The sequence below is a fragment of the Podarcis pityusensis genome, assembly GCF_964106645.2.
Source record: "Podarcis pityusensis genome assembly, chromosome: 13".
NCBI lineage: Eukaryota > Metazoa > Chordata > Lepidosauria > Squamata > Lacertidae > Podarcis > Podarcis pityusensis.
In genome coordinates this window covers 24341829-24354355 of record NC_138038.1, presented here as the reverse complement: position 1 = coordinate 24354355, position 12527 = coordinate 24341829, and the positions used below count along the sequence as shown (strand labels likewise).

Here is a 12527-nt window from a genome sequence, read left to right as displayed (position 1 = left end):
GACTGGAAACTACTACCAGATCTCTAGTCCTTGACAATTTCTAGTAAAGGCAGACTGCCAATACCTTATGTGTGTAAACATGCTTACATAAGTCCTTACACACTTTCCAGCCTCCTTTGCTCAGACGCATGTAACACTGAGACGATTAAATATGGCTATCTATCTATCTATCCTTCCCCTCCCCAATGTATTGTTATGCATGGGGCAAAGATTTCGACTGATCTATGCTACTGAGTACAAAATCAGCGTGTGGCGGTTATTTTGGGTGAATTGATCCAGAGAGAGAGAGAGAAAGCGTGTCTGTGGTGAAATAGCTGAAACCACACCAACCCACACCCTCCCATTCAGAAAAAAATACTGCATAAAGATGGAGCTGGGAGTGGGATAGACCATTCTGCTGCATAACAACAGGGGGAGGCTGGCTGCTTCTCCCCCCCCCGTCCCCCGCCCACTCCCCATTTTCCATTTGCAACTCTACTACCCAAGCTTCGGTTCTCAGCTAGCAAGCTGCGCCCTCTGTGCTTTGCGCCGCTCTTTTGACGAGATGCTCTGAGCTATGCGAATAGTCTATTTCCGCCCCTCCCTCCCTCCTGTAGACCCCCCCTATTTGTTGAAGCCACAGTGGACTCTTCCCAAGCAGGTGGACAGCAGACTCTATAAATAGGGGTGGTAGGGGCAAGTAGAGGCTGCATTGCAAAACAGCGCAGGAGGGGAGCGTGGGTTGGGTCTGTTGCGCTTATACACGCGTTTGCAGCCCCTCTGCTTGCTTTGCACAACTGTTTGGCCTCTTGCTGGGAGGAAGGGAAGAGGCGCGTGTCCTCCTGTTAGATTCATGTTGCCCACGGAGGTCGGGGAATTGCTGGTCTCGCAGGGGATGGAATTCTGGACCAGCCCTGCCTCTTACGACGAAGTCAACGGGAACACGGAGCTGGCTGATAACACGGACTTGATATCCCAGGAGCTGGAGGAGGGTAAGAAGGCAGGGGGATAAATGGGAGGTAGGGTTGGGAAGAGAGGGCAGCGCGGGTGCGAGGCTTGGGCTCGCAGATTGATGTTGCGGTCTCTGACCTTCAGTCTCCTTTGAGCTCCTGAAGATGTTTGTGAGCAGACGACCTGACCTGGTGGTGGTGGGGAGATTGGAAAGCATTGTCCAATCTGCTATAAGCATTGCCCAGATGCTATATGGTAGGGATAGACGATGGGTTTCTGGTGGGTATATATATAAAAAATTCTTTATCCACCTGTGTGCTGAGATGGAACAGAGTTGTTGAAAGGCTTGCCTGTTATTATTTTACTTAATGGACTTACGCATCACTTTTTTTTCTCCCTTTACAAAATGTAAAGCGACTTACAATATAATGCAATGCAAAAATTAAAAGCGAGATGAAACCAAAACAAAAGGAAAACTAAAAACAGTGATAGACATTTAAAAAGCAGGCCAACAAATCCGAGCCACCCAGAGAGAGGCTGCAGTGTCTGGACCCTGCTCTACCTGACTGCAATAGATGCTGGGCAAGTGTGTGTCTGGGAGAAGCTGTCAGTTACTGCCTGTAACCCACTTTTCTTCCAGAAGGTTATCAAGGAAGTGTGACTGTTCTTTTCCGCTTTCTGTAGGGCTGGCATTCCCAACCCCACCCAGGCTCTGCCCCTGTGGCTTCAGCATCCACCTGACACACACTTGCAGGTGTGTGCTTTCTTCACCACTTGGTTGTCACAGCTGAAATAGCCTCCCTGGTTTTGTTCCTGCTTTTCAGGGATGCTCTTGAAGGCCCCAGGAGCTCAGCCAGTTTTAAGGGACAAAGCTGGCTCCTAGCTCGATGGTTTAATCCACTTTGTTGGAGCTTGCCTCTTCAGGCTGAGAAAAGAACCCAGAAGTCCCGACTGACTCTCACTTTACTCCTCTGAGTTCTTGCTTGTTTTATTTAGCATTGCACTTCTATCCCACTTTTCCTGCAAGGAGCGCAAGGTGGTGCACATGGCTCTTCCCCCCTCCCTGTTTTCAGCCTCGCAACCATCCTGTGAGGGAGGTTGTATAGAGAAACAAGGCCTGGCCCAAGGTCACCCAAGTGGCTGAGTCAGGATGCGAACTCTGGTACCCCAGGTACTGGTTGGACACTGTAACCGCTACACTGACACCTTCCTCAGTTGGGAGTAGAGGGAAATCTAGAGTCTGGGATCACCATTGTAGGTAGATGGTCTGTCCTGCCTTTCAACAGGTGAATTAGATCAAATGACCTTTGCAGATTTTCCCATCTTAATTCCCACTTCGTTCTCTTCTCCACTCACCAAAGTGAAGCTGGAAGTGAAACTTCATGATATTTGGAGTTTAAGATCCCATGCAGACAGTTAAACAAAAATTCTATGGGTGTGTGGCAATTCATAACTGTTTACTGGCATCTCATAGGGAGGAATGGGGCAAGGCCTGATAGTTTAAAGAGCTCTGGAAGTGTTTTTTTTGGAGTGAGGGAGGAGCAGAATAGCTGTTTTCTTCCCCTCAGAGTTGCCTCTCTATTAAAATGACAAAGAAGTGTTCCTATTAGACCCTTGTTTAAATGTAATTAAGCATGGTGATTTTGAGGGGCTGGGTGGTCTCCCTTGTGTGAAAAACAATGAAATGTTTGAGGTGAGCAGAGGGTTCCCTGATCTATAGAGAGAGTTTTGTAAATAAGAGTTTTAATCAACATTTCCTTTAGAAGAATGTTGGCCCTCTAAATGCAGGGCAATCAAGGACAACAGACTTCGAAAAGGGAGGCGCTTCGTTTTCTGTTAAAAAATAAATGAGGCGTCTGAGGATCTGCACCATCGCTGGGCCTCATATGTTCTTTCATACATATTTGTATAGGAATAAGACCTGGCTTTCGGAGAAAAATGTATTATGCAGAATCACTTGCTAAGAGAACTGGGGACAGACTGTAGTTCCTTTTGTTGTTGAATATATACATTTTTTTCTGTGTTCATATACAAAATTGCCATGTGTGCAATGGGACGCTGGGAGTTCAATAGAGCTGAATTAACATATGCCTCTCTTGATGACTCACCATTAGATTTCCTGCACCTGCACTTATGGCTGCCTTGTCGGAAAATAAATTATCTTGTGGTTGAAAGGATTCCAGGTGATGGGGGAGTACCTCCTTTGAAGTTTGAAATGCAATGGCTCTTTCCCACATGCAATGCCATGGTTGGGTTATGATCGAACCGTTGAACTTGCTTGTGTGAACTTGGCTTCATATTATTTTTTCCATGGGTTTTTAATGAACTTGGGGGTAGAAATGTCCACTCGATGATTCATAGGAATGCTCTGCAAAAAGCAGGTGTCCTACCAATCGTGTGGTGGTCCCTGGGCAGGATAAGGTAGACCAGCCTTGCAAATAAGACCATGAAACTCACTAGTCGAAGTCTTGGGTAATTTGTCTGAATGTGCTGCATTGTTTGTAGGTATTGTAGTATATCAGCCTTGGTGTGACCAAGGCCCCTTGCACCTCCAGTAGTTTAGCATCACTGTTAGGCTTTAATAGCTGGCTTCTTTCTTTCAATTGGTGCTGGCTGGTGTCCTTTGGGGACAGGTAGAGCAGAAGACAGGGAGAAGGTGGAGCTGGTGCAAATGGGGACTGGTAGGGTGGGAGGCAGGGAGACCAACAGTAGGGGGCGCCAGAGCTAATGCCACCACTCCTTGATTGGTTGCAAGAAAGAAGGTAGTCAGGTAGGGGCTGGCTGAGCCTGAGAACAAACTCAGGTGGGTGGGGCAGGCTCTCATTCACTCTAATGCACCATCCTTCTCTGCTAATTTGATAGCATGCGTGTGTAAGATTGGTCGCTCTTTTTGTGTGTGTGTAAGATGCCTTGGCATTCTATCTATATCATCTCTGTATCTATATATATATATATATATATATATATATTAGACTACACTGTACTGTTATTATTTTCTAAAACATCATTGGGGCAGTGTTCATGAGATCAGCCAATACGCTCATACCTATGTAGGATCTGGAATATCCACCAATACTTAAACCAACATCCAAACAATTCTGTTCCCAGCTACCTGTTTCCTCCTTTTCCTTGCGGCTTTTGTGTCTCGAGTCGACCTGCTTCGTGGGCCGAGATTTGGGTTGACCGTCTGGCTGTGAAAGGGATCAAGGGTGCCTTCTGCCCGCATCCCATTTTGAAGTTTACCTCACGATAGCTGCCCATTGTTTCCTTTATCACTATTAAGCTCCTGGATTAAGGCCTAAATAAAGGCCTTAATCCGAAAGCTCAATAAAGATAAAATGAATACTGATCATTTATCTTCCTTCTGAAGTATTGAGGGGGTATTTTCTCTCCAAGGTATTTCAGGACAGTTACAATGAGGGACAGGAGGACAATATTTCTGTTTTAGAGCTTATTGATTTATTTTTTATATATATAGAAAATGTCAGTTTTATTGCTGTGTCCTGCCCTGAGATCATTTGACAGTGAAGGGAGGAAAGGAAGTTTTGTAAATAAACTAAAATAATGCTGAAACAGAAATTGATTTCCTTTTGGGGAGACCTAGTGGCTGTGTTTTGCTTGATGCTTAAGAATTCTAATTCTGCTTTATGTGGGGTGAGGGAGTCATTTTCCTTCCAGCACACTGACTCTGGGTTTGGGGCTGCAGATTTTTCTTTCAGCTTGCCGTTCTTAAGCCTATTGAAAGTTTCCTGGCTTGCTTGAACTGTATGGTGTTATGTTATCTTGTGCTGTGTACTATATAGATTATTTGGTGTGATGTATGCGATGTGTGTGTGTAGGATTTAGCCCGGAGGCAAGACTTGAACTTGTTGATCTGAGCTCTGTGGACCCACTGGAAGCCATATTCCACCATGGCTGCAAGGATTTCACCTGTTTAAAAGCCTTGATGAAGTGCTTAAAAAACAATGTTATTCATTAATCACTTAAACATGCCCTTCTTTCAGGCTTGGACAGTTTTCGAAATTCACCAGGTGCATTTTGCAATTGCCATGGGTCCAAATGTGACCACATGAAAATCTCTCGATGCCAGGTTGCCAACTGGGGAAAGCAAAACTTACCTAGAGAACCTGAAATTTTTTCCTTGAAGCTTGAACTAGTTTTATTCTGGATTGTTTTGTTTAATGTTTTAATGTGTTGTAAACCACTTTGAGATTTGTTCCTTAAAAGATAAAGAGGTATAGAAATTAGCAATATTATCAATATTCATCCAGCGGGGAGGGGAAATGGCACCTGGACGTTCCATAGGGGCGATGGTGCCTAGCTTATATATCTGAGTTTCTAGCACTGCTATTTGGTGATGCCAGGGGTTGAACATTCCCACATCCTCCTGCAGACTGAGTTGTGATCTATGGATCATGAGTATTGCCAGCATTCTGATTCTTGTTCATCAGGTCACTCTTATCTCCCCTGTGCACCAATCACACCAGAAAGGGAGCGACTTGTAATAGCAAAATTGTCGGGAGCAGACATGTCTGAAAGTTGGGGGTGTACCAATGTTTAGAGTAAATAATGGAAGCTGCCTGATATGTGTAATGACCCACCCTTTGACAACAGGGTGCTCTCCATGCGCTAGCTATAATGTGTAGACCAGCCTTTCCGATGGACGGCAAAAAACGGAAGCGGATAAAAGTGAAGCATATTAGCAACATGCCCCTAAAGACTTCAGTTTTGGAAATCCCACTAGCAATGGCGCTTCACATGCCTTGCACTTAGTGATCCTCACCACACCCCTGCAAAGTAGGTCAATACTGCTTACTTGAATGTTACGGCTTATAACAGGAGGCTGCCTGATGTGTTTTCAAAGGGAGCATATTTTGTCATGCTAGACCCGGAAGACTGGAATGTCCGAATCCTTAAAATCTTGGACACTGACTTGTTTCCTGTGTTTGTTGTACAGAAGTAAAGGAGATGGTAGAACTGCAAGTCCTTGCTGGCTATGCACGGGAATAGCTAGGTGAACAAGGGCCTTGGGCGTCTACGCAGCTGTCTTGTTTATCCCTGCTCTGCTGGAATTCATGCTCCAATTATTTCCAATTATGGCTCACATGGATGATGAGGTGCCAAAGGGAGGGGGTCCCCGTATGGCACAAAGGGGGCTGGGCAGGCAGGGCGGCATGCCGACTGCAGGACCATCATGGCGTCTCCCCGCTGTGCAGACATGCCACTAGGCACGCACGCAAGAAAGGAGGTGGGGCTAGCTGGCTGGCTTGATTTAATGGCAGCCGGGCGGGGAAGGACTGGACGTCCCGCCTGGCTGGGTGGGGGAGTGGACAGGCATCATAACTGCTTTGACTGTGGCCCGACTCCATTGCATAACAGCCTCATCTGAGAAGTGCATAATGGGATTTGATGTCGTCTCTGATAGTTCCAGCTAACCTACTTTCCTTGCGTCAGACGGCTGTGGCTGGGAACAGATAGGCTTAGCTCTGCAGGGCAATGATCTGCACTTGCTTGAACCCAGCAGTGTAAGGGTGAGAAGCCGAGGTGAGCAGGAGGACTTATTTGGGACCGTGGCTCTGAGGGAAACCTTCGGAGCGTTCTGGATCTCTGGCGTCCCCTTGCTTGGACATTTCTCTGCTCCCTTTATTTCAGACTACAGTGGTACCTCGGGTTACATACACTTCAGGTTACATACGCTTCAGGTTACAGACTCTGCTAACCCAGAAATATTACCTCGGGTTAAGAACTTTGCTTCAGGATGAGAACAGAAATCGTGCTCTGGCAGCACGGCGGCAGCGGGAGGCCCCATTAGCTAAAGTGGTGCTTCAGGTTAAGAACAGTTTCAGGTTAAGAGAGGACCTCTGGAACAAATTAAGTACTTAACCCAAGGTACCACTGTATTAGCACAGTGCATAACTCCTGTTGGAACGGTTGCAGGGGCAAAAGCCCCCAAGCAGGGCAACGTGGTTCCTGGATCTTAGATCTCGATTTGATCCGGTGGAATGTGAAATATTCATTTCCCCCACCTACAGAAGATTGTGCTTGAACAAAATGGAAATTTAGAGGCAACCGTTTACAACTGATTTCCTAGTGGGACGGGTCGTATCTCTGAGTTGGATCACATGGTTTGCCTGAATAAGGTCCCAGGTTGAACCCTGGTGTTTCCAGGCAGGGCAGCGAATCACTCCTGTCAGTCTGCATAGACCATAGGTGGCCAATGTGTTTTCCTCCAGATGTGGTTGGACTCCAGCTGCCATAATCCCTAGCTGTTGGTCATGCTGGGAGTCAGAAGACCAACGTCGGCAGGACAACAGCTATCCTTGATATAGACAATATTGAGGTGGATGGATCAGTGGTTTAACTATGCTTAAGGCAGCTTCCTAATACAGCCTAGATCTAGGCCCTCGAGCTGCGGTTCCCCCATCAGATTCATCCAACATGGCCGACATCCAAGAATAATGGAAGTTCTCCGCCATTGTGGAGAAGGTTTCTCTCAGAGTTCCCTAACTACTACTTCACGCATGACCTTGAGTGCCTTTTAGAAACAAAACAGCTTACTATTGTGCTGAAAATTTTGGAGAGCAGGTTGAATCACACTGGATGAAGCATTCATCAGGCACTTCAGCCCAACAGGCCATTGTGGAAACATATTCTTTTTGTTTTCTTCTGACAAACATATGTTGAATTCTTCCTGTCCCTCATTAACATACATCCACAGAGTGGATAAAAATCAATGATTTAAAAAATAATAATAAGAAAGGATATTTTTGATTTACATTGAATTTTTTTGATTTGCATTGGACTTTTTTAAATTTAAATTGGATTTTTAAAATAAAATGCTTTTGGAGGAAAAATCTTTCTAAAGATAGTTTTCTCTTTAAGTTACATTATAGTCCAAAGGCTATTCATCAGGAAATAAGGATTTGTTTTAAGTTTTTCATGTGTGCTAAAACTCAACAAACATTATACATATGCTATAATGTTACTATTTAAATTAAATAAACTGTTTAAATTGTTTTTAAGGAAATGATTATTTTTCTCCTTCCAGTAAAGTACAGCAGAAAAGTTGTCCAAATATAAACAGTTAACTTATTAAACCTCACAATAATTTCATAATTATCTGTCAATGTATTTCTAAACTATAACCGAACCAGCAATTTTTAATATAACTGTGAAAACTACTCTGAAAATTTATTATTCCAAAAACGAAACCTTTATCTGGTTGTAAATGTTAAGATAATACCAGCAAGAATGAGTCTTTCTGTAAAAATAATTGATTTAATCAAGTCTTGCTGAGTAGTGATTTAAGTCAAGTCTTACTGACTAGTGATTTAAATTGATTTGATTTCAATCAAACCCACCCTGTACTTCCATAAGACGCCATACTTCTAGATAACCATTTTGTAATTGACATCCTGTTGTCAGTCCCTTTCAGTGGCTCTACTGTGCAGGTACTGGCTTTAAGAGGGGAGAGAGGTCACTTCCTTCAGTCTCTTGTATTTGGAGATGTCAGATTTTCCCTTGCAAAGAAAGACCATGAAGCCAACCTTAGCTAAGGAGCCTTGGGCAAAAGGTGTGTGTGGGGAAGTGATGCAAATCTGATTGGAACTGACACTGCCCTTAGAGAGAGGCTAAATAGGGCAAGATTGACTCTGTAGAGTAGCTTGTTTGAGCACCGGAAATGTCTCCTTCAATCCCATCTTGGCCTGGCTGTGTTTTTTCTTTTCTTCTCTTTTCCAGCTCAAAACAACATGCATTTCACTTAACACCAACACGCTTCTGCTTCGGAACGGGACGTTACTTGTCCCTGCCAGGAACCAAATTTAGTAAATGCAATTTATACCATCTACTTGGCCCTTAGGCTAGAGTGGAGTATTTTTACACACTACATTATAAAAACACCTTTGAAGCACTTCTTGTGTTGTATGTGAATATTGTTAACTCTGGGTTGGAAAGTGGGAAGAGAGTAGTTTAAAAATGGAGCGAGTCTTCTGGCTTACGTAGCTGACATTGTTGTGTTACAGATGTGGGGGAATGAAAAAGGTAATTGTTACCTGGAAAAAAGCTTAGGATCTGGCAAACCTGGGTTCAAATTCCAGTAGTCTAGAGGGTTCACTGAGTGGTTTTAAGCAAACAGAGAAAGTGGGAGTGTCTGTGAATGTTACTCCTTGCAGAAAACAGGTTTCCTGTAGTGCAAGTTTTACAGACACAAACCCTTTTTTTTGAGATGCATGATCTTGGCTAAAGAGGTGGAAATGTGGTTTGGGGTGAGTGTGTGTATGCTGTTATTGTTGTTAAAAAATAATTCAAAGGACAAAATCAACCTTCTAAGTTGAAACAAATGAGGCAGCCAATGCAGCTGGCACAATACTGGCATAATGCTAGCAGAATGCTTGACTCTGTTGTTTTCACAATAAATTTGTGCGCTAAGCTTTGGGGAGTGTTCCCTCCTCCTGGAATAAAAGTTATCTCATGGCTGGGTGTGTTCTATGCCAGCACCGAAAAACGACTGATGATGATGACTATTATTAACAACAGAATTCAGCATTCTGCAAATCTCCACTTTCATGATTTAGTTGTAAGTCTCTGTCCATAATGGCTGAAAACATATGCTTTGAATAGTATGGGAGGTGCCCGCTGAACAGGGGTGATGATGGTGCAAGTTTCTTAAAAAACTTGTGTCATCGCACAAATTTGCATTATATTTGCATCTGCTTCTTTGTAAGTGTGAATGCAGATTTGGGCTGAATTTCAGATGTGTGGGGTGGAGGGAACCTCAAACTCTGGCTGTTGTTGTCAGGGCATAGGAGCCAACTCCTAGGGGGTAAGGGGGCTTTGTCCCCACCTGTGGGTTAAACCACAGAGCCTAGGACTTGCTAATCAGAAGGTCGGCAGTTCGAATCCCCACAACGGGGGGGGGGGGGGCTCCCGTTGCTCAGTCCCTGCTCCTGCCAACCTAGCAGTTTGAAAGCACGTCAAAGTGCAAGTAGATAAATAGGTACCGCTCTGGCGGGAAGGTAAACGGCGTTCCCGTGCGCTGCTCTGGTTTGCCAGAAGCGGCTTAGTCATGCTGGCCACATGACCCAGAAGCTGTACACCGGCTCCCTCGGCCAATAAAGCGAGATGAGCGCCGCAACCCCAGAGTCGGCCACGACTGGACCTAATGGTCAGGGGTCCCTTTACCTTTACCTTAATAAAACATTTGAGGGGGCCGAACCACTCTAAAGATGATGGGCATTGCCATTCAAATGGTGTGTGTGTGTGTGTGTGTGTGTGTGTGTGCGCGCCACAATTATATGTGGCAGGGCTTACCTGCCCCCCCAATATTTTATTCAAGTTGGCACCCTTGTATCAGGGCTTGCTCTGATGAGCGATAACAGGCTTTTCTGAGCCCAGTGCATTGGATGTGGATTGGGCCCTCAGCCTTGCCTGAAATCTGTTGGCCACAACAGCTTGGGTACATATCAAACAAGCCTGGGCAAGTAAAGATGGCACATGTCTTGGGGGTCTCACTGGCACTCTGGTATGCAGTATGCACAACAGCTCTGTAAGCAAAGGTTGTTTTTTTAAAAGATCGTTTGTATTTGTGAGTGTGTTTTCAGTAGACTTTCTTCTGGTGAAGGGGATAGATAGCACAGCAGCTGAGCCACTGCTTTGCATGCAGAAGTCTCAGGTTTAATCCCTGGTATCTCCAGGTAGGGCTAGGAGAGACCAACCTCTTGCCTAATATCCTGGAGAGGTGCTGCCAGCCAGTGTCCACAGTGCAGAGCTCACTGGAACAATGGTCTGATTCGGTATAAGGCAGATTCAGGCTAGGACCCTCGTACCTACGGGACCGCCTCTCCCGGTATGCCCCACGGAGAGCCTCAAGGTCCATAAATAGCAACACCCTAGTGGTCCCGGGCCCTAAGGAAGTTAGATTGGCTTCAACCAGAGCCAGGGCCTTTTCAACTCTGGATCCGGTCTGGTGGAATGCTCTGCCTCATGAGACCAGGGCCCTGCAGGATCTGATTTCTTTCCGCAGGGCCTGTAAGACAGAGTTGTTCCGCCTGGCCTTTGGCTTGGAGCCAATTTGATTCCCTCCCCCTCTTTCTTTTTTCTTTTTCCTTTCTCCTCCTGTGATGAGGCTGCATTTTAATATTTTAATGTTTAAATATTTTAATGTTGTATTTTAATCTTGTTTTTAAGTTGTATTCATTCAACTTGTTTTTATTATTGCTTGTTAGCTGCCCTGAGCCCAGCCTTGGCTGGGGGGGGGTATAAATAAAAATTATTATTATTATTATTATTATTATTATTATTATTATTATTATTAGAGAATGAATTAAAGGTGCCTCAAGACTCACTTTTTTGCAGGAGGGATATAACTGCATTTCCAAACTTCAGGTTTGCACCTTTGAAGTGGAATAATGAAGGACTCTATTGCCCTAGTGCAACAAACCCACTTTAAAAAAATGACCGGACTATTTGCTGCATGGAAATGCTGATGGGGTGTGTGTGTGTGAATGAACGATTGACTGAAAGACACACAAACACCCCAAAAGCAAATTGGGACGAATGCAGGATGAATGTTCGTTATCGTGTAACTGCCCCGTACGGATGCTCAGTAAAGGCTGGATATGGTCTGACCTCGTTGTAAGCTATGCAGAAAAAATCAGGGTGCATGTTGAACAATCAGGCCATCTTGAGGGCCCTAACTTTTGCAGACTTAAGAAGATGCATGCAAAATATGTTTAATGTTCATAATTCATACGAATCATAGAATTCAGATTTACTTTGTTTAGGATTTTGCTCTTTGATCTTGATGCTTTGTAGCACGAGGTACACTGCCCTAAGTTCTTCCTGCCTTAACAGGATTACTGATGTACAGATGTCAACTAACTCTTTCCCCCTCTCTCTCTTTTCCCACAGTGCTCTGTTCTGAGCGGGTTAGCAGGATCACTAAGACCTACCATGACATAGATGCCGTCACCAGCCTCCTAGAAGAGGTAACCTTCCTTTGCTACTGACTATTTGAAGCTCAAACACTGCGCCAAGTCCTGTTCAAGTCGTATAGTGGGGTAGGAGAGGTGAAAGAAAAAAATGTATACATGTATAGAAAAATGATGTATAGATGGTATTTAACTCCAACTAAATTAGCTAAGGGGACGCGGGTGGCGCTGTGGGTTAAACCACAGAGCCTAGGACTTGCTGATCAGAAGGTTGGTGGTTCGAATCCCCACGACGGGGTGAGCTCCCGCTGCTCGGTCCCTGCTCCTGCCAACCTAGCAGTTCGAAAGCACGTCAAAGTGCAAGTAGATAAATAGGTACCACTCTGGCGGGAAGGTAAACGGTGTTTCCATGCGCTGCTCTGGTTTGCCAGAAGCGGCTTAGTTATGCTGGCCACATGACCTGGAAGCTGTACGCCGGCTCCCTTGGCCAATAAAGCGAGATGAGCACCGAATCCCAGAGTCGGCCATGATTGGACCTAATGGTCAGGGGTCCTTTTACCTTTACCTAAATTAGCTAAAATGTATAGAATGAGAAATAAGAATTGTTGGAAATGTAATGCTAAAGAAGGGGATTTTTACCATATGTGGTGGACATGCGAAAAAGTT

At 44.8% G+C, this 12527-nt stretch overlaps 1 protein-coding gene across 4 annotated transcripts in view; it reads left to right on the top strand.

The window, feature by feature from the left end:
- Positions 1-487: 487 nt before the first annotated feature.
- LOC308461060 (trafficking kinesin-binding protein 1-like) overlaps positions 488-12527 on the top strand; it is a 35160-nt gene continuing 23120 nt past the window's right edge. For 2 of the 4 annotated variants that reach the window (XR_013978786.1, XR_013978787.1), the window contains exons 1-2: positions 490-971; positions 11842-11918. Coding sequence is in view for 1 of the 4 variants with exons in the window: in XM_080977655.1 (XP_080833781.1) it covers positions 833-971; positions 11842-11918 (216 nt within the window). In the remaining 3 variants the exon portion in view is untranslated. Of the gene's footprint in view, positions 972-11841; positions 11919-12527 lie in introns of all 4 variants that reach the window. The other 2 variants (XM_080977655.1, XR_013978788.1) reach the window with 2 other exon arrangements.